The sequence below is a fragment of the Phoxinus phoxinus genome (genome assembly GCF_949152265.1).
Source record: "Phoxinus phoxinus genome assembly, chromosome: 5".
NCBI classification, from domain to species: Eukaryota; Metazoa; Chordata; class Actinopteri; order Cypriniformes; family Leuciscidae; genus Phoxinus; species Phoxinus phoxinus.
Genome location: NC_136880.1, coordinates 3,576,363 through 3,602,649, shown reverse-complemented (window position 1 = coordinate 3,602,649; position 26,287 = coordinate 3,576,363). Strand labels below are relative to the sequence as shown.

At 38.5% G+C, this 26,287-nt stretch overlaps 1 protein-coding gene across 1 annotated transcript in view; it reads right to left on the bottom strand.

Moving 5' to 3' along the window:
• LOC306998037 (NACHT, LRR and PYD domains-containing protein 12-like) overlaps nucleotides 1–26,287 on the bottom strand; it is a 90,978-nt gene that overhangs the window by 27,107 nt on the left and 37,584 nt on the right. Inside the window, exons 10-13 of the mRNA XM_079611769.1 lie at nucleotides 22,782–22,952; nucleotides 18,104–18,277; nucleotides 17,800–17,973; nucleotides 17,511–17,681 (exon numbers count right to left, since the gene is read on the bottom strand). Coding sequence (XP_079467895.1) covers nucleotides 17,511–17,681; nucleotides 17,800–17,973; nucleotides 18,104–18,277; nucleotides 22,782–22,952 — 690 coding nt within the window. The remainder of the gene's footprint in view (nucleotides 1–17,510; nucleotides 17,682–17,799; nucleotides 17,974–18,103; nucleotides 18,278–22,781; nucleotides 22,953–26,287) is intronic.

The window sequence follows — 26,287 nt, the reverse complement described above, 5'->3', positions numbered from 1 at the left end:
TACTGCTTTGAATCATGATTGAGTGATCAACCTACATTGTATTTATCTGAAACCAATAAAAATTCTTAAATCCATGATTTTTCAGTCTTTTATTTCAGTTCAATCAAACGTCACACATACACATCGTATCATCTTTTCAAATATTACATACATTGGGAATATATGTGCATGTTAAAATTCCAACCATTGTTTTCGATCGATAGTCGGGGATTTAAACACGCCATCTGAGGGCGGAGATGAATATCTTCGTACTTTTTTTTTAGCAGGTCGAATAAGGGGTGGTGTCGTTGCTTCAGGTTTACTCTTTAGAGAATGATTCATCCGTATAACATGATGATTCGGTACTGTAGAAAAAGGGATGTTTAATTCGGCAAAAGCGTGTAGAAACTCTGACCATCCCGGAGGTCTTCGATCGTCTCGAACCTTTTGTGGGGCCGTGACACTTTTTAGCAAATCAACCATGTGCGACCCCTGCACTGTGTTACCCCTGAACACAAACTCCCCAGACTCGGTCCAAGAGCTTATTCCTTTAGCTTTAGACATTTTGTCTAGTATGTATCTACTGTTTTTCACGCTTCTCGATGGCACATTCTTCAGAACTTCACCCACGACATCTTCCACAACTCCAACATCCTTGACATTACTGGCTACATTATCGTCTTTATGGCCGGGGTCAGGATAGGGTAACGCCAACGTTAACATGCTGTTCTCCCGATCGCCTTGTTTAACAATCGTTAAAAACCTAGTCAGGATATTTGTGTAGCGCTTGACTTTTTCGTGTTGATCCAAATCGTTCCTGAGTAAAATATTTCTTATGGATGTATCCAGATCATTCTCTACGACCTGTTGAATATTCTCACGACCATTTCCAGATTTTCAACTTGTCCAGTTGATGTTGTGGTACTAAATACATTTTCTCGGCATGCTCCATCATCACCCCCGTCTAGCCGCTATTAAGCTTGAAATAAAGGGTACTGCGACACTTAGGAGCGGTAGAAGAAAACCCCCTCTCTGGTTGAAGATGCGTTTCTTGGCCAATATACCAAATTTTTTATTGGCTACAAATTTAATTTCGGCCTTTCTCTTTTTCAGTTTTCGGTACTGATGATGACTGATCGGAATCGTACCATAGAGGATGTTAAGCGCCACTTCACACAGCGTTAAAATGAATTCGTCGGACGCAGATTGTAAAATAAGACGCCGACGTTTAGGCGGAGCTTTATGTAGCCGTTTTAACAAAGGCAGATGCTTACAAAGTCTTACGGACATGCTGATTTATCACAATCTTCTTTTTTTCTGGAGATAAACCACTTGACGATCGGAAAGCAACCCCGTTCTGAGTCGGTATTGCTCTGGAGTTTTTGCTTTATAGTCTATCATTAAATAACCAAAAGGTTGACTGGTTGCATCGTTATAACACTCCATAAAGTATTTTGCATTTCCGGGGTACATTTGTCGGCCTAACACCGCCACTTGATTGACATCACAAGGATTTTTAAACAGAATCAAGTAATTGGTGTTTAAGCTGATGGTGCGGCTGGATTTACCCTGAACAAATAAATTGTGCACGATATAAATAGCACTGAGATTGCGATGATGGACGTACTGCGTAAAGACCCGTTCAATCTCTCCGTTTCCGCTAGCTTGACGCATCATGTCGTCCACAATCAGCAGATTAACTTTGTTGACGGGTAGTAAATCATCATCATTCAGACTCTGGGGTATTCCTTCCACAAATTTAATATCATACAATTTGAGCAATTCATCATACAGAGGTTGCCAACAATCATACAGAAAAACAATGTTTTCAATTTTTTTAGAAATCAAACTCAAACCATTTTCCAACAAAAGTTTTACAAAATAAGACTTTCCAGAATTGGAGGGTCCGCTTAATACACAACTAAATGGATGCTGAAGCCTGAAATCAAAATCAGAAGCATCCCGGGGCCCTCTATGTAGCATCGGATCAGTAGCCATAAGGGAGAGTGGTGAAATCGGGCAAAAGTCTGCGTTTATTATACACCACCTTAAACCTTTTAACAACTGATTTGTTGTGCAATGTGAGCGTCTTTTTATTCCTTACAATGTTTTCAGTGTGTGCCATGATGCATTGCGTGTCATCGTTCGCCGTCACATAGCTGTCAACCAGACCAATCAGAGTGTCTAAGCGTATAGCTTGGGAATTTTTAGCATTCAATGTTATACCCTTTGCCTTCATGCATACTTTGCCTTTAGCAGTACGATAGCCGTAAGATTTAGGACCGCTAGAGCAAAACTCTGTGATATGATCCCCATCGTCTATTTCATTCGTCAACTCCCCCAAATGATCCCCCAGCGGGGGGTCCCAGTCACCCTCCCTAGACACAAAAATGACACTATCGGTATCGGAGTAAAGCAATCTGTCGCCAAGCTTGTCCATCAGGGGTCGTACAACTCCATCTGAGCATGAGCAGTAGTAAACGCCCCGACAAATACGTTAATATTGCTAGTCCTACGAACACTCCCTTTGGGATCACGATACTGGATAAGAGCCACATCGTCTGAGACAAATGTAAAGCATGACAATGTGTCGGTTTTACCAAAAACAATTCTGGTGAATTCTTCAGGTTCGTTCAACATAATGGTTATTGGTAGATCCTCCCTCATCGAGAACCGCCCCCAAAGACTATTCAGCAACAATTTGTTAATGGCCCTCTGAGCGGGGTTGTGCTCAATCTTTTCGGGGTCGAGACGTATCCCCTCTTTTTCAAAATACTCACGAATGTATGCTTTTTTGTCAGCGTCCGTGACGACATTCGACGGGTACCCCGACGCTTGCTGTTTTAAACGTAAAAACGTTTTCACGTAGTCGCAAAACAACCTATCCGACTGTTGTGGAAAATGCCACACTTCATCTATCCGTGCCGCAACATAACCCTTCTCAATGGCTTTTAAAAGCTCGATACTAACCCAGCTCCCTGAGAGGGCCCTCTCCTCGTCCGTGTGGTTACAGACCGTTAACTGGTTTTGGTCGTGCGCACAGGTTCGACATAACAGAAACATTAGTTTTCCTCCGCACCTGTAAGGGAGAACCGGGTGTAGTAATTTACGTGGAGGATAGACGGTCGCCTTGATAAGTCCATAATAATTTTCAATTGGCTCGAAATCTTTGAAAATTATTTGGGGGTGTTCGATCGGATAACTTTTCCTGGCCTGGCAGAATGGGTATAAGCTGGTAAAATCAACGTAACTTATTTTCTCACCAACTGCCGCTTTGTGATAGAGTTTATAAGCGTTAGTACGACCCCCAAACAGGGCTTCTCTTGGTTTCAGTCGCTCGGGCTTTGAATAAGTGCTCATAAATTCTATCACAGAGGGGTCGGTCTTTTTCATACTGTTCCATTCACATTCCCAAAGAACCTCAATCTGTAAACCGTACGCATTCTGTAGAATTTCAACCTTATCATCAAACTGACGCCTAAGAACCCCGTAGGGAACACCCGATAATGGATGTGTCTCATAGGAGGCATACCGACAATCATGTCCATGATGCACGCAGCCATAAAATTCTAACGCGCACCGTTTGCCCTCGTGTTCATAGTACCCATCTAAAAAGTAGCGGCCGATCAACACTTCGCCGTGGTTGACAGCGTGGTAAATGTCAATGTTTCGAGTCTTTTTCACATACTCGAGCCATTCGATCGAGACGTTTGAGTAGGTCTTACTCTGTTGGACATATGCGTTATTATGGGTCAGCGCCAATGTAGCTCTGTCCAGATAATGCGCTTTGAACACACCCATACAACAGCTAGCGAGCGTTGTGAATCCAAAAGGATCAAGTTCGGTACATTTTATGAATGCCTCACGGTATTTCATGCACGCTTCACGTAATAATACGACGTCATTTACCCCATACTCGTACAACTCTTTCCTGAAGTTAAACTCTTTACCGATAGTTGTACTGTACCACGAATCAAACTTTAATTGATCTTTATCGGTCATGTTACCACGATTGTAGTACTTTTTGTCAGGGTAGGGGCCGATATACGCCACGTTTTCTAACCTGTTGAAAAATGGGGAAAGTACCCTTTTTCAGTCGTGGTCAAGTTTAACGCAGCTGGCATCTTAGAAAGAGCCATCGGGATAAACGCGTAACTGTCTATATACCGTTGTGCAAAAACGTCGTCGTACATGAAGATTAATTTACACCCTTGCATTATGAGGTCGACCTTTAGCCCCGCTTTACAAAAATACTCGAGAATGAGAAAAGAGTCAAATTTTGAAGAGTAATGGGCGATGAAACAGTAGCCTTTTTATCGGGGTTGCCTGAAACGTGTGATTAGCATCGCTATGCAGTCGGTACCTTCCGCTGTAAATTTTTCGCCTTCAAAGGTGATTGCGCATACAAAGTTTGCGACGTGACGACCATTTTCGTAACGGGTTTCAAAATCGTAGAAAATGTATTTTTCGTTAAGATCCTTAGGCGGTTCAGGGATTATAAAACACTTGTGTAACCCCATATCCGGTAGATCTTCGCCGCAATGCACGCATCGTGGTGGAGCACATTTGTGTTGATCTCTGGTGCCATACCCTATGACGTCGTATCGTCTGTTACATAGCTTGCAATATTTAACAATATCGCAAGATGGCCGCTCTTGTCCGGCTGGTTTTTTTTTATGCATTGTGTAGCAGTAGCTCGATTTACAGAAACGCAAACAATCGGGGCAATGCACTGTTCTTTTAGGAACTTTGTAACAATCCTTATCACGACATACATTACAGACGTGCGCACAATGATGATGGCGTTGATCGTTATAGCCGACATAGCAGAATTCGCATACATAGCTGGTTCCTATGAAGGCGGCAAGATTGGTTATCATGTAGTAATGGTTATCATGCAAATAGAGACATAACGTTTTTGGATGTGGATCATTGAGATTTTTGTACGTTTCTAGTACACCACCGTTCGTTCTGTAAAAAACAACGATTTTAATACCGAGTAGTTGTTCAAACGCGTCTAAGTCGCCGAGGCCCATCTCGCGGTCGATTGAGAAGCCGGCACTGTTGTTGATAGCAGCTGCCCGTCTTTCTAGCATGTTCTCGGGTAAATGAGGGTCGAGAAAATGTGCCAGGCAAATAGATAAGCATAATTTATTTGAAATATTACCGGGACAAAATAAACTCATCTTTTTTTTTTTGACCACCTGATCGAGTGCCAGATCCGTAAGTTTACGACGACGGCCACCTCCACGCCTGTTCATAGCGACATTGGATTCGATCTCGATAGATTCATCCGACAATATCTGATCATCGCTCTGTAAGATTTTCTCAATTTGTTCGAGAAGCGTATTAACGTCATAATTATTTCCGTCCGTTAAAACGACGCTGACGGGGTATTTTAGACTGGGGGCTGTCACGGTCAAATTGATGACACTAGAATCACCTCCAATCTCTCTAGAAAGCGATACAATTTCGCTAAGCGCATCGTGTAAGAAAATGTTATACGCCGCCAAATCTGTAGAGTTAATAGCCCGCAGATTCATACTCCGACGCAATTCAATACTATTGAAATTGGGTCTCGGTAAGACACGATACCCATTTACGTCCCCGCCCTCACGAATCAGCGTTTCAATGTCGGGTTGACTTAGCATAGATGCGGCCATCGGGTGCAAAGTAGCACTAGTCGATGTCCTAGCAGTACCTGGGTTATCTGATGGGGGGACGGTGTTACTTGTCGAGGATCTATCGGTGCAAATATTATCTACAGTGCGCGATGCATTACTAGTCGTCGGTCTTTCAGTATCAACATTACCTGTAGGCGGGGCTGTGGTGCAAGATGTTTGGGTCTCAGTAACGACATTACCTGTAGGGAGAGCAGCATTGAAAGACGATGGGGTATCAATATCGACATCACCTGCGGGGAAAACTGGATCGCTAGATGCTGATTCATGGTCATTTTTTAATGCATATCCATCTTGCACAATTTGTATATTGCATTCATTTAATAATTCATGTAACCGATCACATAGATTAATATTGGGGAATTGATTAATAGCTATTTCTAAATGCTCTAAATTACAAGTCTGTGATGATGGATCTACATTAAAAGATGGCGTTACAATTTCTGGATACGTATTTATCATTCGCTGTAACGCATCACACACACTATGGGGGCTATCCATCTGCATTTCAAACATTCGCTGTAACTGGTCTGAAAGATTTTGGTCTGGATGACAGCACTGTGTATCGGTTGCGGAATTTTTTTTAACATCATCCATTTTAATTTTTATTTAGACCTGAAATTATGCAATATCACAAAGCCCTGAGAATTCACAGTTTTTAAAAATACATTCAATCAAACACAAATGTAAAAATCACTACGTGACAGAAATGGTAATACACACACACACACACACACACACACGAATTATAATGTTGAAAACATACCTAATAGAGTGAAATGAAATTTATACAAAATAACATACGCTGCTGTGACCTATCTTCGGTGTACATCGCTGCTCAAAACTCCGAGAAGATTGACAATTAATCGACGTTCCCTGAGCTGATCACTTAATATGCATAACACTTTCTCGTGATTCTCAGACCAAGATGCTTGCAATCTTTGGATAGAATTTTCGACTCTCTGGTCTAGTTCGTATAAAACACCCTGTAATTCGAGTATGTTGCTGTCCTGGACATCCATGCGTGCATTAATCGTGTTGAATCCCTCGTCTATTCTACGACATAATGATGTGTAGTATACATCTAACTGGGCACGGTACTCTGCGTGTAGCGCCACCGTTCTATTGCGAATCTCATCACCCTGTGCAATAAGTCTGTTAATGAACGCGTGTATCAGAGCATTATCAATACAGGGTTGATCATTCCGCACCGGGGTAGGTTGAACCACTTCTTCTTCTTCTTCCTCTTCTTCTTCGACCACTTCTTCTTCTTCTACTTCTACTTCTTCAGCATCATGCAGATTGTCAAAAGGATACGGTGATTGTCTAGCTCTCACGACATCCTCGTCGTAACTCACGACATCCTCGTCGTAATCATAATTTGACCAAGAGACCTGATGCCATCGCTCCTGCTGTGTTTCGGTCCATAATGGCAAATCCTCTGTACTGCCTAATTGATCAGCTGTGTAGAGAAAGAGAAATGACAAAGTTCAAATTAAAATCTAATGCAGAGCGTATAACAGTTTGTACAATCATCAGATTAAATAGAATAATAAAATAACGAACTCATAATCAATTAATAACCTATAGCATATAAATAACACGTTAAAATATTGATATGACAACTAGAAAGAGCAAAAGAATATAACCAATAAATAAATAAAAATAAGAATATTTAATGTAAAAATGTATAATAATAAATATAGTTTTTACCATTATCTAGTTCATGCTTAGGAGAAGTTGTTAGCATGGGATCCAACACAATTCGGCATTTTTGGAGTGGCTCACGAAAACTCGGGCCTAGCTGGTCGTCTGACTCCGACGTTAGGTCAATCACATCAGCTACAGCCGAAAGCACAACACGGTTTTGTACATGGGCTAGTATGATTAGAATAACAAAATATACAACTCATAATCAAAATGAATAAAACATAATAATAAATGTTATTTTACCAATATCAGGCTCGGGGGTAGAAGGTTTTGTTAGCCTGGTTTCCAACACAATTAGTCGTTTTCGGCATGGTTCGCGAAAACTCGGTCCTGGCTGTTCGTCTCCCCCCGTCGTTAAGTCAATCACATCAACGCATCGTATCATTTGTTCATCAGAACATATCGATGCTGTGGAAATAGGACTAATGATTCTAGCAGGGTGACTGGTAGCAGGGAGGTGCGCTTCGGGAAATTCCTGGGTCAACCCCCGAAATCCGGGTTGTGTAATCAGTTGCAACAAATCTGTGAAAAAGTGATAGAATGTTTTGTCAAATGTCAAACAATTACAATTCTATGGCCTATCACAAGATAGTTTTGTCTTACCGTCGGTTAAGACATCTATATCGTTCGACGTGTCTGTTTGTTCACCTGTGTAGAATGAAAAATGACAACTCAAATTAGACCCAATGCCAAACGTATAACACAGTGTTAGATCACGAGCTAGTACGATTAGAATAACAAAATCCGCAACTCATAATCAAAATTAATAAAACATAATAATAAATTAAGGTTTTACCATTGTATTGCACAGGCTTAGGTGAAATTGTTATCATGGAATCCGCCGCCACTCTTCGGCGTTTTCGGGGCGGTTCGCGAAAACTCGGTCCTGGCTGTTCGTCTGACTCCGTCGTTAGGTCAATCGCATCAATGCATCGTCGCGTCTGATCGGCATGACTTAACGAGGTCGTAGAAATACTGATAGTTGGGGGCAGGTCTTCGGGATCTTCTTGAGTCAGATCGATAGTTCCTGACAACTGTAACAAATCTGAGAAAAGACAATAAATAGTGAATGTTTTATTAAGTATCAAGACCCGTACATATTGGGGATATATCATTAGCCTACAGCGCTATCTTACCGTCTGTCGCGACATCTATGACATGGGGGGTCGTGGCTGTTACTAAAATAAAAATAAAAATGTAATTACAATTTTTTAATTTAAATAAAATAAAATAAACATTTATTAAAAAATTATACAAATAATAATATTAAATAATAATAATACAAATTAAAACAAAATATTACTAATAAAAATAATAATAATAAGACATTAAAACAAAAATATGAATAATACAAATAATAATAAAAAATTTAAAACAACAATAAAATTAGGAGAATTTGTAAATTTATTTTGTACATTTATGTAGATATTTATAAATGTATGAAAAATAAATATATATACTTACGGAGATCGATGGATTGAAAAGCGATCAGTTCAATGTTGGATTCTAGAAAATAAAAGACCTATTAAAATGAAACATTTGTTGAGCAATTTTCATATTCTACGAATATCATATAATCAGTCAGAAATTTAATAAAACACGACACTACCTCTCCCCATTGCAGACAACGTTAGATAGAAATCAAAAGCAATACGATGGCGACCTCTGGTGGACAAAAAGTATATAGATGCCTTCAATCTGATTAAATCTATTAATACCCACGCCTAGCCTAAAAGAGATAAGTAACAATATACAATCAAAGATTTAAAATCCTGTAATATAATATTAATAAACTAGTATGACATTGAAATATAAAGGTGAAAAACAATAACACGTTAGCAATAAATATAGTTATTAAGAAAATAGCATTACTTTGAAAAATCTCAAACAACAACACGTCGGCAATATGGCGACCTCTGGTGGACAAAATTATACAGACGCCGTCAATCAGCTAAATCTATCAGGGCAGTGCTCAAGATCGCTATACAACAAATACGTTAAAATTACATAAATTACCTTATAGTAATCAGCAACGCCAATCTACCACATACCATTTACATTTTATGCATCTTACATTGCATTATCCTGTACATTTATACATAGGCATGGCCTGGGATCGAACTCCCAACCTCGCGTTGATAACGCAATGCAATTACCGGTGAGCTACAGGGAAGCTGAACCAAACTGTGCCAAAACAAATTTTACTATGAAAGAAAAATCCAATGCAGATCGACCATAAACATGTTCACATCATATATATAGTATAGAATTACATAGCCATAACTTTGGACTAACAGAAACACCAAAAATATTGATTAAAACAGAGAAAAATGTGTTAGAAAGCCTCAGTTCTCATTACAAAAAGCTATAACAACAGAGGGATCACACTACGGGATGCAACGCGATCTTATACCTACTTCAAATAACCATATGAGAAAATACAATCAAATACGTTAAAAATTATATGAAATTTGACTAAGTAACGCCAATCCACACCGTAGGCATACCATTTACATTTTATGCATCTTACATTGCATTATCCTATACATTTATACATAGGTTTTACCTGGGATCGAACTCCCAACCTTGCGTTGTTAACGCGATGTAATTACCGGCAGGCCACAGGGAAACTGAACTAAATTGTACTAAAACAAGTTTTACTATGAAAGAAATTCCAATGCAGATCGACTATAAACATGTTTTACATAATATAGTATAGAATTACGTAACCACAACTTCGAACAAAACAGAATCGCCAAAATATTGATAAACCATTACGAAGGAAATATCAACATCTGTCTAGACCTAACGTTACGACATCGTCATATCATAAAACATAAATTAAAGCACATTCTAGACTAGAGTATCATTCATAATGATAATGAATAACTTATTTTCAACACCAGATATCGTAACCTATAACGATGGTTAGAATTATTCTATCAGCCATTTAAATCGTATCACTTTTCAAATTAAATAATAATTCGTCCCATCACAGCTTAAAAGCCAAAAAAGAAGTTTCTTACCTTGATTCGTAGCCATGGTTCGTCCAGACGTGATGATGCAGAAGCGATAAAATGTATTGTGTTGTCTAGCTACGAATAAAGTGGATTGGTCGCGGTAGCTGAGTTTAAACGTAGCGCCTCAGCATGGGGGGCCTGGGCGGATCTATGATACGTGTAAATCACACAGGCCAATAAGAATACGGCATACACCCCCCCCCCGGAATAAATTCGATATGTTACATTGTATTTGTTTAATTCCCCAAAGTAAAATTGGTTAATTATTTTATAACAGAACGGTGTTTTATAAATATTATAAGATATTTACGTATAACATTTATTTAGTTTAAAACGTTTTAATAGATCAATATAAAAGGCTAATTGTTTAGATACATTTTGATAATCTGTATTTAACAACAGAACTATATCAGCATTACCATAGTTTATAACTAAAATAATAAAATGTTTTAAATAAGATAAACGCGTATAGACACAGATTACAAGCTGTCAAAATGTCCCAATTTAATGGTTATTACGAGTCGCCTATTATTACACATACCAAGATTTAAATACCCATCGTGTATCCTCATAACAAATCAATGTTTCATAAATATTATAAGCTATTTTCGTAAAACATTTATTTTGTTTAGACTTTTTAAAATTGCTTAAATAAATTTCGACTCATACTATTTTTATTATACTAACAATTATTTAGGTTCATTTAATCCAACATCGAAATGTAGTAGCTACTATTTACTATACTTTATTATCACACTATTTACTATACTTTATTATCACACTATTTACTATACTTTATTATCACACAGATTATCTTAAAATAAACAAATGATTAGTCATTTACTAATTAAAAATAACCGAATAATGTTGGAATAATTCCATGATGTTTTAATACATTTATTTAAACATGTTTTAATACATTTATTTAAACATGTTTTAATACAATTTATTTAAACATGTCCGTGAGCCGGGCTTTCAGACAGCTGGATCAGCAGACAGAATCAACTTCTCTTAATTGTCGGATCGCACCTCAGAGACATATGGCTACAGGTCCCCAGTGTTAGGGAACAATAGTCTAGGTTTAATCAGTAGATAATAAACTTACACTTCACACTATTCACCAATACAATACACACTCCCCCAGACAGGAAAGGAATAAGATAAGAGATTTTATGACATGAGACAGTGGGGGGTACTCTTTGATTGTAGACACCAGTGGCTTGGGCTATCTTTTAATCGCTTTGATCAAAGCAATACTTTGATCAAAGCAATACACGGAGCACCGTGGGATCCTGTCGCCAAACTTTTGGTCATGCAAGCGTTTCATTCTCGGAATTTCACGGAACAGCAGCTTGCGGCACTTCAGTTTGGACCGCTGCGTGAACGAACCAAACAGACCGAGACCTACCCGTGAGTTCACTAAGATCCATGGTCCGCTTTCATTTCACAGTCCCTGCGGCATCGCGTGGAGCGCTGCTCGGACACTTCTGACACACCGAGCGCAGGATTTTATCCCATCGGTGTTTGAATCATTCTGACATGTGAGTACACTACCCCTTGCGATGATTATATACTTATACTTAAATAAATCTAATTTCATATATTATCTATTGGTTTATTATAGACGTGGATGGGTAATCTGAAAACAATTCACTCTGACATTCTTCTGAGCAGAAATCTCTGATCGGCGGCGCGCTGCGCGCACTCCTAGTAGTTTGAGCTACGGAGTTTCACTTCGACCCTGGTCTAACCTAGCTTTTAAATATTAAATGTAATCTTACCAACATATTTTTTATAGGCTATATTTTTATTTATTTAACAGCCATGATTTGTATTTCTTACAACTAGTTGTTTCATTCTCACCAACCCGACATTAACCAGTTTAACCATAGACGCATAAAGATCGCCTCATTATCATTAAGTGCAACACATGTTTAAAACTTACTTTAAAATACTTATATTTGATAATTGTAATCTTATTTCATATATCTGTTATTTTATATGATTTATTTAGCACCAATGCTTATTTCTTTAAACTCATTCACCCGTTTTCATTCTCTCCACAGGCATACGGACGATGCTGCTCCATCTGAAAATCATATCCGTGATGACAGATCTCTTCATGTTCATAATTTCATCATTCTGCGAACATTATCCTGATATAATAAAAATCAGCCCCATGAAAACATTCCTACCAGTCGCACAAGCAGATCACTATCATAAACAAACAACCATAAACATTCCGGAAACACACGTCAAAGGTCACCCACCTGTTGGTCATAAAACCCCCAAATATGGACATTTCCTGTCATAAACATATGTCATAAAGCCATATTTTGACACTAGCTGCCCCATATAAACTACTGACATTAACTATTGACTATTATTAGTAGGGATGTCCCGATCAGGTTTTTTTGCCCTCGAATCCGAGTCCGAGTCATTTGATTTTGAGTATCTACCGATACCGAGTCCCGATCCGATACTTCTATAATACATTTTAAAAAAAGAAGAGCGAAAAAACAGATCCAGGATGTTCCTTATTTTTTATTTAATTCACCTTATTTTATCATTCAACAACTCTGTTGAGCACTTCTGTGAGGTAGCTTGAACAATCAAGTAATAAATAACATAAATTCTTTTGGTGATGTCAACAAAGTGATGTCATGCCGCATGCTTTGCTGTTTCTGTGTGGAGTCAAAAGGGTCTAACTCTGTGCCACCGCATAACTATAGATGTGTTAAAAAATAATGAGAATATATATACATATATATATCTGAGTCCTGATCGGGAGGTAACGTCCGATTCCGATCGAGTCTGAAACCACGTGATCGGGCCCGATTTCCGATCATGTGATCGGATCTGGACATCCCTAATTATTAGTGGGGTAAATTACGAGATACATATTTGGAGCCGTTAGCGCCTGCACTAAGCCATTCTGCTGATTTCTCTAAATAAGCTCTAACTTTAATATTGCTCGACCAACAGGGATACAAACACATGTATGGTCAAAAAAGAGAGAGGTATCGAAGCCCTCGCCCTGCGGCAAATATCCAGATACTTACATTGCCACCAACCCCTGCCATCCCCGGCCCACCCCTACAGGCACACAGAGTAAAATGACATTCTGAAAAACTATCTAGCACTTCTTCTTGCTCTACAACTCTTCTTCCTGAAAACAATTTCACCTGATGATTTGAGTAGCTCTTTTTGTAAAGAATTAATCATTCTAGGATGATTGGGGTAATTTTGTAGGGGAGGCCTAATGCCTCTGCATAAAAAAAAAAAAAAAAAAAATTACAAGCATACATAAATACAATAGAACAAAAATACATGTGAAATAAAGCAGTGCTTTACTGTATTAAGTTACAGACATTGAATAATCAAATGTAAAATAACACTGCCTTCACTGTATACATTAAATATGATTAATATAATTAATACAGTTTATCTTAAGCTACAAAAGTGATTTTTCCCTTTCTCTTTTGTTGTTTGATTAACTTTGGTGACACACACAGCTGCAGGAATATTGGGTTGCTGTCCCTTTAAGACGAATGCATGTATCTAATACCGGTAATGACATGCATCCGTTCTCTTTCTCTGACTGCGTTTACGGGGAAACTCGTTGATACGGGCACTTTGACTTATTTTTTCGTGCACATCGTACATTTTCTTTCATTCAAACACAAATAGATAAGAAAGAAAAGGGAATTCGGTGTTCACGAACTTCACGTGCTGTCTGCGACTGCGTGGCTCTGTGCCGGCAGACCAGTCTACATTTGGATATTAAACATAAATATATAGCTATAGCCTACTGATACAGCAAAGACAACGTCGGCAGTATTGACGGCAAAATAGGCTACAGAATATTACGTTCTGTATTGACAGGTGCAATATTTAAAAATCGATAATTATTTATATTTATATATTTAAATATATATATTTTTTAAATTAGAGAGTTTCAAACATCAAAATGTAATTTATTAATATGTATTTGTGACAAAATTACATATAAACATTTGTTCCTACTCTATTTTGCCTGGAAACGCTTCCAACACGTTTGTCGCGTGGAAAATAGGCGTCGGTTCTATTTCTAGCATGCACGCGTTTTCGTTCACGTAGCCAAGCCGGACGGGAAGGTGCGGTGCCAAACTCTGGTCTCAGGGAGAAATTTGATGCAGTGACTGATACCGTAGACAGTACAAGAAACACTAGTGGTTCACGCTTGCGCGCATGCTGCTGTTTTGGCGCACAGTGCTCTGATTTGCTTATTTTCTATTTACTTGTTTGGTGGAGGCAATCCAGAATTACTGTTGGTGAAATTATAATCAGACCCAGGCAACACATGCTGTAAGTGTCTTTATTAGCCCCCTAGTATCAAAATGATAAGTAGGCTACAAATAAATAATGACTAATGAGCAAGGCGACCGTTGTTTCGAATCTGTCACTTTATTGTTTCCATGGTTACGCGTCATTGCTTGTCACGTGACAGCGCAACCACAACACAGCGCTGAATCAATGATGATCTGCTTTTATGTAATTTTTCCTTTTTTATAAAAAATATTCACACATTTATTATCTATAGTATGAAACACTGATATTTCCGATTGTCAAATATGTGCATGTGTTTTGTTGTATAAACACCTTTATAACGATCGCGTTAGTTGAGCTGTATGCGTGATGGGAATCACATTTTCATCTGAAGATGAAGACTAAGACTAAATCAGAAAATGACTACCAAAATTAATAGGGCTGCCCCCAAATAGTCAACTAAATGTTAGTCGATATGAAGAGGGCTTGGTCGAATACATCGGTTAGTCGGTTAGTCGCAAAAAAAAAAAAAAATCACGTGAAAAAATTACGCAATCAGGGACTGCGCAGTCAGTGTATGACATGACATCAAAGCAACGAGATCTATGGTGGTAACTAAAATAAACATTGTCACGTGTTTATATTTCTTCTTCTCACCGATTCCTTATGGTTTAGAGAGGACAATTACTCGAGTCGCCCCCTGTAGTTTCAAAGAATAGTACAACGGCGAGCGCGTCAAGTATAAACGCCTCGACCATTTGGAGAGGCGCGCGCGCAGTCAGCGGAGACTCGTGCTCGTGCGGACGCGTCGAGTATAAACAAGGCTTTAGCCCTGCAGAGGAGGGTGAGCCCGAACCGAAAAAGGAAAAGCAGGCCGAGATATCCATGCTGATGCCCATTGATGAGGAGGAGCATGCAGAAGAGAAGGATGAACTAAAAATGTACTTGGAAAATAAAACAAAGGTTGATTCGGGACCATTGGCATGGTGGCAAAAAAATTAACATCGATATCCAAAGCTCGCTAAAGCAGCTAAACGCCTCCACTGTATCCCTTCCACATCCACTCCATCAGAGCGCATCTTTTCAAAGGCCGGCTTCATTGTGAACAAGTCGAGAAGCTCCCTTCTTCCCAACAATGTGGACAAGCTGGTGTTCCTCTCACATAATATGAAAAAAATAAAATATAATTGAAAGCTTAGGTAAGAATGCTTCATTTCCTTTTTGTAGTGTTTCTGTTTGCTATCCGTTAGGCTATATATATAAAAAAAACGGGTGTTTTATTTTATAACGGGTAGGCTGTACAAAATTAAATAAATATTATTTGTATTTATTCGTTTTTATATAGCCTAATGCAGAAGTTGTTTTTTATTCTGTAATGTTTGCAATTTGTTGTTTCAGGTCAAGACTCATCCGTCGTCTTAATGGCAGTTTGCGGCTTTGCTCTGATATTTTTGATTTGTATTAGTGTTCTTTAAATTAGCCTATTTGTTCCACATTTTGTCTTAAATATAGCCTAGTTGTTCTAAACAATTTAATCAAATACTTAGGCTGTTGATTTGTTTGCCGCCTTCTTTTTTATTCAAAGTTTTGGCGTTGTGCGATGTGCCGTGCATTTATTAAATTGTTACCAAACAGCGTTTTTGATACAGTATTTATTTGTTTGTTTTTTTTGCCTTGTTTTGTACTAGGCCTTATTTTGTACTAGGCCTAAGTTTATTTAATTTATTTTAAAGAACGAATTTTTGTTTATTTTATTCAAAATGTTTTTTTTTTAACATGTAACTGTTACAGTTTGTATTTTTTTGATAATAAATTATTAAAATGCACAGGCAGTCTGATTGCTGTTTTATGTTATAATTAGCCTATAACGTGCACGCGCTGTATACTTTAAACGCTTTACTATTCTGTTTTAAGCGCTTCATTTTCATTTTGAACGCGCTAATATCATGCTTTAGCATTTTGTGTCATATGGAAGTGTTAAACTTTAACTTGGACTATACCTTTCCTTGTATATACGGAAGTTTTATATTAATATCATAAATGAACGATTATTCGACTAATCGCTAAAATGCAGGAGTGTTAGTCGACTAGGAATATCTTTAGTCGGGGGCAGCCCTAAAAATTAACACTGGTACAAATGTATAAAACTGATCAGACATCAGGTAAAACCCACAAACACTTGTTTAATCTCAGTAAATCTGCATGATTCATGGGTTCACAGAGATCATCGCCCCTCAGTGGTGAACCATTGACATTTCCAAACGTTTTGAAACAGTTATAACGTAACGGAGCCTCGTTTACTGAAATCATGTGACTTTGCCAGTTTGATACACACTCCGACCCACTGATTCAAAAACAAAAGATTTGTAAAGATTTCGTAGCTTCATGAAGCGTGTTTCGAAACGCTCATCACTAGCGTTCAGTCAACTTGTCTTCAGTGGATCTTATTACAGGCAGACACTGATCACAGACTTTTAAAATGCACTTGTTCAATTATTAGATATTTATTTTTAGATATACCAAAATTTATATTTTACATTTTGTGAAATACAAACATTGAATTGAAAACAGTTATGAACAGTTCTGATGTTACAAACAACATTGTTCTGCCTCTACAGTTACTGAAATAATTATTGACCCATGATCAAACTGTCTGTCTTCACCAAATATTTCAAGCTTGATATCACGTTTTAATTGTGTTTTTAATTTGCTGTTTAATTTTATTACTTTAAATTGTTGTGACTCATTGTGACGCTGAGGAAAAAACTGCTTAAAAGTAAAGTAATACTATTAATAAATGAGCAATACTCACGTCAGTGTGTTGAGTCGATAGTGTTTATCCTGCAGTAGAGCAGCGATCTGATTCACTTGTGTGTCTCCTAGTTCATGTCCACTCAGATTCAGCTTTCTCTGGAGTAACGGGTTTATACCCACAACTCTATCCACATACTGACAGGCTTCCTCTGCAGCAGGACTCACAAACCTGCAGGAGAGTCAATTCAGTTCTCAACTCAATGTCCAGCTTATTATACAACTAAAATAATGTATTTGTTATGAATATTTAGCCTGCATATTTAGTTAATTATTAGATCCCGTCTCACCTCAGTGTCTTCAGTTGACAGTCTGGATCCTGTAGTAAATCATTGAGCTGCTTCACTCCTGATTCTCCAGGATCATTCCCTGTGAGATCCAGCTCTATCAGGTGTGAAGGGTTTGATCTCAGAGCTGAGGCCAGAGCTTTATAACCTTCTTCTGTCACACTGCAGTTAGAGAGTCTAGAACAGAGAGGAAATCACTCAGATGAATAATCAGTTAAACCTGAACAAAAACTGAATTGTAGAAAAAAATTTATTGGAAATAAACTTCAGTCACACTGTAATTGCTGTACAGTTCTATGACACTAACTGTAGTTTCTCCAGCTTGAGTTGTGGGTTCATCAGTAGATCACTGAGGTTTTTCACTCCAGAGTCTCCTAGTTTATTCCAGCTCAGGTCCAGATCTCTCAGGTGTGACGGGTTTGAGTTCAAAGCTGAAGTCAGGATGAGACTCTGTTCCTCTGTAATACTGCAATCACTCAGACTGAAGACAGAAATAGAAAATGACTCAGATCTATGATGATCAACTAGTGTGTTTAGCTTCCAGCAGACTTTTGCTGACAAATAAACAGGGACATCCAGGTACAGAAACATGGAGAAAGACTACACATTGTTAATATAAATATACTACCCACATTGTAACAATACGACATGCGTCAGTTTAGCTGAAAGAATAAAGGTATGGTTACTTTTTTGTCCATTGTTCTTCTAATTTTCGTGTCTAAATCATTGTGTTCTGTGTCAGAATAATTACTCATGTCATCGCGTTCATGATCAGACGTACAGCTGTATCAATGTCTTTATGGCTCCTGTCTGCCTCGCTGTGACTGCTGCTGCTGCTGGTGTGTGTTTGCTTCGACTAACGCCGGGTTCACACCGCACGCAGAAGCGACGCGGAAGCGGCGCGGAACGGAGGCCGCTTCCTTTCGGCGCCCATGTTAACCTATGGTGTCGTTCACACCAGACGTGGAGCACCGCGGCCGGCCCGCGCCGTGAAGCGCCAGTTTCGGCGTCTGGTCTATTTTTTGCGCGAGCCGCGAGTGATCCGCGTCAATTTTCTAATTAAAATACCGCGAGAACACACAAACAAACAGGGAAACAGAGAGAGAGAGAGAGAGGCAGGCAGGAGTTGATAAGTGAAAATGGATGATGTCAAATTACTCGCACTGGGAAACAGGAAGAGGAAAATAGATTTAATAAATTTGAAGAGAGGATGTATATTTCAACGGTATATCTACACTAGCCTACTACTGTCTACAATAGGCTATTCTCTCTCTGGCTGCATGTGTGTCTCGACAACGGATTAATAAAAGAAGTGTACAAACTTCTTGGTTACAGAAACATGGTGTATTCATTTTATGAGGTTATTTACTTAACCATGATGTAAAAAATAGCTCTGAATAAACAACAACTGAGCAGAAGCGCTTGTCGACCTCGGCGAAGAATACGCGTCTGGTGTGAACAGGCACGCGCCGGGCCGTGCGTGATTTTCCGTTCCGCGCCGCTCCCGCGTCCGGTGTGAACCCAGCGTAAGCCTCGTATTAGCTTCGTATTTCCTTCTGTTTTGAACCATCATTTACTATCATTTCTAGTTGTTTGTACTACTAAATACAGCTTACCCAACATCTCAGATTAACCTGACATTGCTAGCTTCCGTTATTGTCAGCACAACACGCTAGTGACTTACTAGCCTGTTAACGCACCACCCGTGCGCTCAGTTATTTATTTTTCTCTCGCGCGCCCGCGGCTTTGAGTTCATAAAAGCCCAGGTGAGTAAGAATCAGTCAACAAACACGGTGAGTAATGTCTTGTCCTGTTATTGTCACCTGCACTTCATGTCACATGTTTACCATAGCCTTCTCTGTCGGCAATATAGATTTATATGTGATAAATGCAAGGAGACAGTCAGGCTGACGGAGAAGATTTCAGAACTAGAGACACGCATCCAAACTTTAATCGAGAATAGTAAGAAGAGTGCTAGAGCTTTAGATACAATTTTGTGAACTAGTGAACTCTTTACATGAGTCGGTTCCGGCTGAAGTAGAGCCCGTGCTTGTGTCCTTTTACCTCACACACACACACACGCACTGGAAATTTAAAAAACTTTTAGTTCATGTTCAACCCGGAGTCAGACAATGATGGAGAGACTCAAGAAGAAGTGACAACATGTAGAAGCAACGGGTCATTTCTGAATGGTTAGTTGATGAATTTATGCAGCTGATGTGGAGTTAACTATCTTCTAGTCATTGATTAGCATATTCTGTCATGATAATCTATCAACCGTGTTCAGGGGGCGGGGTTATGTAAATTTTAAAAAGAGCGTTGTAACTTTGCAGATGTTGCTTATGATCAAACAGCAACATTACACACTAACTAAAGCTAGAAAAGTGAAATCATAATCAACCACCCCTTTAAAGCCCGTTTTCTAAAAATTACTTTTCTCTCATTCTCCAAGTCTGAAATCTCCACTTCAGTCGCACCGATATACACCAAACCTTCCAGTCTTGTGCCTAGTTATATTATGAAGACATCTACAGAGGGATTTGTAAATATATCATTCCTTGCCTGATTTATGTAACATTATATTCCAAAAAACGTGGCGAAAATCTATTTTTTAAGGCTATTTACAGGATAACAAAAGTAGATATCCATAAATCCCTCTGTAATTTTTCCCCATCTAATATGTGAACACAATGAAAAAAGAATTTTATCCAATACTCAGATTTAATTTTTTAAAATATATGCAAATTAGCACATATTTAATTAGACAATGCCTAATTTGCATAATTAAACATAAAATTACAGAAAACTTATAATACATTTTTTCTCATCTTAATGTAGGCAATAAACTGGGAAAGTTTCATGATGATATCTGCTAGTTAAAATTTTACCCTGTATTCACCTTTCATTTTAACTATTTATTTGACGTCTCTCTTCTTTATTCTCTGTTGAAAAGACAGATTTCTGCATGTACACAATCAGTACATTGTATCAAATGCTGGAAGTTAAACAATTACTATCTAGATAAAAACACATAAAATGTGAGCAATAGGGAAACCCCAGAAAGTGCACTGCTGTAAACAATGAAACATAAGCCCTGCTGTCTTCAGATAAATAAACTTCAGTCACACTGTAATTGCTGTACAGTATAATGACACTAACTGTAGTTTCTCCAGCTTGAGTTGTGGGTTCATCAGTAGATCACTGAAGTTTTTCACTCCAGAGTCTCCTAGTTTATTCCAGCTCAGGTCCAGATCTCTCAGGTGTGACGGGTTTGAGTTCAGAGCTGAAGTCAGGATGAGACTCTGTTTCTCTGTATTACTGGAATCACTCAGACTGAAGACAGAAAGAGAAAAGAAAATGAATCAGATTTATGATGATCAACTAGTGTGTTTAGCTTCATCCAGCAGACTTTTGCTGACAAATAAACAGGGATATCCAGATGCAGGTAACACAGAGAAAGACTACACACTGCTCATTTAAATAAACTACTTTACAGTATGTTCGTTTACACATTCATTTCATATAATTTTTAAAGGGTCATGAAATCCCCTAAAACACATTTTTTGAGATGTGAACAGATATGTACAGGCTGCACATCACTGAAAATAATAAAAGCACTTATAAGTTTGACCAAATAAGGGGAAATGGGTTATTTTTGTGTTTTTCTGAGCAATACACATAAAAACAGCCTTCATAATATTCACAAATACACATACATTTAAATCAGTTTTTCTGAATGAATGGCTTGCTCTAACTGTTGCTCTGGTCTTCGTCAACAACACGCGCTTGCGCCCCCTGCTGGTGAGGTCGACTAGCAGCAGATGGAGATTATGCTCGGTAATCTACTGCTTTTCCTGCAGTTCCTGGATGTCAATGTTGAATTTACTGTCGAATTTGAACCACTGAATTTGTGGAAGCGAATTTGTAAATGCTTCGGTTTGAAGGTAGTGACCCTCATTATGCTACCGTGTTAGTGTGGGGCTAGTGGTATTAACAAGCGATTTTTATTTGTCATTACTCTATGCTATAATAATATAATATACTTATAATAATATACTATATTTAATATACTAGCGTTATAGGCTAAACTGTTTTTAGAGATAAAACTATTTACATTCGATAATCATCAAAACAAATCTCAGATAACGGTTGACTAGGTAACAATGTGTAATTAGACCAAAGGTTCATTTTGCGCCGGAGTTCTCCTTTAACTACTATTATTCCTTATAATTATACTAATGTCTAATTAAAATGTCTACAAATGTATAAAACTGATCAGGTAAAACCCACAAACACTTGTTCAATCTCAGTAAATCTGCATGATTCATGGGTTCACAGAGATCATCGCCCCTCAGTGGTGAACCATTGACATTTCCAAACGGTATTATTTATCAGTGGTGAGGGGCGACCATTGACATTTTGAAATGTGTTGAAACCGTTATAACGTAACGGAGCTCGTTTACTGAAATCATGTGACTTTGCCAGTTTGATACACGTTTCGAACCACTGATTTTAAACCAAAGATTCATAAAGGTTTCGTAGCTTCATGAAGCGTGTTTCTAAAGCGCTCATCACTAGTGTTCAGTCAACTTGTCTTCAGTGGATCTTATTACAGGCAGACACTGATCACAGACTTTTAAAATGCACTTCTCACATTTTTACAAGTTACATTATATACTGCACCAAAATTTGACATTTTACATTTTGGGAAATACAATTGAAAGCAGTTATGAACATTTCTGATTCTGATGTTACAAAAACATTGTTCTGCCTTTACAGTTACTGAAATAATTATTGACCCATGATCAAACTGTCTGTCTTAACCAAATATTTAAAGCTTGATATCACGTTTTAATTGTGTTTTTAATTTGCTGTTTAATTTTATTAAAAAACTGCTCTGACTCAAACAAGTGAGGAAATATTATCATCAGCTAACATTACAACTAAAAGTAAAGCAATATTATAAATAAATGAGCAATACTCACGTCAGTGTGTTGAGTCGACAGTGTTTATCCTGCAGTAGAGCAGCGATCTGATTCACTCGTGTGTCTCCTAGTTCATGTTCACTCAGATTCAGCTTTCTCTGGAGTAACGGGTTTATACCCACAACTCTATCCACATACTGACAGGCTTCCTCTGCAGCAGGACTCACAAACCTGCAGAAGAGTCAATTCAGTTCTCAACTCAATGTCTGTTGCATTAAAAAAAAAGATTGAAACGATAAATTCTTCAGTTCTTGGACCACTTCTCTTCTCACTCTACATGACATCACTAGGATCTGTGATTCAGAAACATGGCTTCTCCTACCACTGCTACGCTGATGACACACAACTGTACCTCTCATTCCAGCCGGATGATCCGACGGTAGCCGCTCGCATCTCAGCCTGCCTGACAGACATTTCTGGCTGGATGAAGGACCACCACCTTCAACTAAACCTCGCGAAGACAGAGCTACTTGTAATCCCGGCTAACCCAGCACTTCATCACAACTTCACCAGCCAGCTAGGCTCGTCATCCATAACTCCATCAAGTTCAGCCAGGAACCTTGGAGTGGTTATTGATGACCAATTGAACTTCACAGACCACATTGCTAGCACTGCCCGGTCATGCAGATTTGCCTTGTACAACATCAGAAGGATCAGGCCCTTCCTATCAGAGCATGCTACACAACTCCTTGTTCAGGCGCTTGTTCTATCCAGACTGGACTATTGTAATGCTCTCCAGGCTGGTCTCCCAGCTTGCACTGTCAAACCTCTGCAACTGATCCAGAATGCTGCAGCTAGAGTGGTCTTCAACGAGCCGAAGAGAGCACACGTCACTCCTCTCCTCACGAAATTGCACTGGTTGCCGGTTGCCGCTCGCATCAAATTCAAGTCACTGACGTTTGCCTACAGAACAACCACTGGCACTGCTCCCCTGTACCTGAACTCATTACTACAGACTTATGTGCCATCCAGAAACTTGCGCTCTGCAAGTGAGCGGCGTCTTGTGGTGCCATCTCAAAGAGGCACGAAATCTCTCTCTCGGACCTTCACCATGACTGCTCCCTGCTGGTGGAATGATCTGCCTAACTCAACCAGAGCTGCTGAGTCTGTAGCCATCTTTAAGAAACTGCTGAAGACGTATCTTTTTCGGCAGCACTTGAGCACTTGATTCAGCACTACTAACACTTTCTTATCTATTCTATTCTATTAAAAAAAAAAAGAAAAAGAAAAAAAAGAATGCGCGTTGCATTGTACTGTGAAGGGTCATAGCACTTGCATACTGTTGTCTTACTGCTAGTTTAATTGCTTCTGTTGTTTCTCATTTGTAAGTCGCTTTGGATAAAAGCGTCTGCTAAATGAATAAATGTAAAATGTAAAATGTAAATGTATTTTTATTTGAACATTTAAATACACAAATAAATATAAATTCGAAGGAAACTAGAGCGACACTCAGTCCTAAAGCAAACTCAGTCATCACTTGGTCGCCTCCAGTTGATACAAAATGCAGCTGCAAGGCTGCTGACCGGGAACAAAGAAATATGATCATGTCACCCCAATTTTAGCGTCCCTTCATCAGCTCCCGATTCATTTTAAAATTCAGTTTAAAATCTTGTTTCACTGTTTGTTTTGTTTGGTTTTACGTTTCTGTGCTTTTATTTATTTATTTTTCATTACTATGTTCAGCACTTTGGATAGCTCTGCTATATTTAAATGTGCTTTATATATAATTTACTTACTTGCATAAGAACAGAAATGTATCACAGAGCAGAAGGGCAAAAGCTCACTAGATCATGGTTTTCAGTATGAATACAGAGTGTGAAATTAAGATCTTTCTGGCTTTTAAGCAGGAGAAGTGAGAAACGTCAGCACAGAGAAAACTGGCTGTGAAACTATGGAGCTAAAAGAGTCTCAATAAAGATAAATGCACACACTACATTCACATATGCACACACATGATTCATAAATACACACACAGGATACACAAATGCGCACAAAATGCACAAATGCACACACAAAATTTTAAAAGCACAGAAGATTCACAAATGCATACAAAATTCACAAATTCACACAAAATTCATAAATACACACACAATTCAGAAATGCAAACAAAATTTACAAATGCACTCAAGATTCAGAAATGCACAGGGCAAGATTCAGACGTGTATTTCTGATGCACACACAAATATATATTGATTTACAAACTGCTTGCGGTCTGTGAACTTCACTGCATTTGTGTGTGAATTTTGAGACTCCCTTGACTTGGCTCGACACACAAATGCCTTTTTTTAAACAGGGAATGATCAGCAACCAATCAGATATCTCCCTTGGTTTAGCCAATCACAAGAACGCACCCCGAGTGGGGGATTGTTTACTCATAAGCCAATCACATGAATGCGTTCACACAGCGCGATATGCATGTGGCGCGGGCGCGGTGGAGTTCTGTCTGTCAGTTGGTTGAGACCTCAACATGGCTTCTGGCAACGACAGGGGAGCGGTAAGTCGTTGCCAGAAGCCATGTTGAGGTCTCAACCCATAGATATTATATAGAGACTCAGAACTGGTGCGGACCAGGGGAATCCGACTGTTTAATTAAAGGGGGGGGGGGTAAAATACTTAGTTTCAGTCAATCTCATGTTAATCTTGAGTACCTATAGAGTAATAGTGCGTCCTTCATATCTCCAAAAAGTCTTTAGTTTCATCATATTTATAAAATAAAAATACAGCTTTCCGATTCTATCCGGAAAAAGCCGAGGTCCTTGATTATGGGCGTGGGCGGAGCTATAGAGTCAAGCGGGAGTGCGCGGGAAGGTTTGTTTATTATCGATCGTGGTCCGGTAAGCCATATTACTATATATATATAAAAAATTATTAGGGTACATTAAATATGAGTGACATGCAGATACAACCATACATCTTTGATCCAGAATCGGATCCAGAGTCTGAAATTGAACAACAACAGGAAATACGACTACTGCAGGACGTGTCTATATGGTAAGTAATTTTAACAACTCATTAAATTAGCGGCTCTTGCTAAATTTCTAACTTGCCTTTAATAATGTTGTCTTTTTTTCTGTATTTGCCCGTTTTAAAAGGTGCACATGTGGGAATTGTAGGACAATGCAAACAGAGGCAGAAAACATTTGCTGTCAAGAAATAGAACCGGTAACGTTAACAATTCTCTTTAAATACGTACGCAACTTGTGCAAAATTGTAACAGCATACAACTCTAAAAGTAGCCTATACATTTTCATATACTTCATTTTTATTCAGTTTAATTGCATTGTTTTGTTATATAGTCTGTGTTACTCCTTCACGACTTGGGTATTACTATTTAACATTGTAGGACTTAACCCAGAAAAGTTTACTAATGTTATACCATGCATAGGCCTTACCTCATTCTAGAACAGTATATTGCAAGTAAACTCGAAATTGTTAGAAATGTGTTATCACTAATGCAATGTCACATGTTAGTGCACATATGTTTTGCTCTCCAAATTAAGTGATTA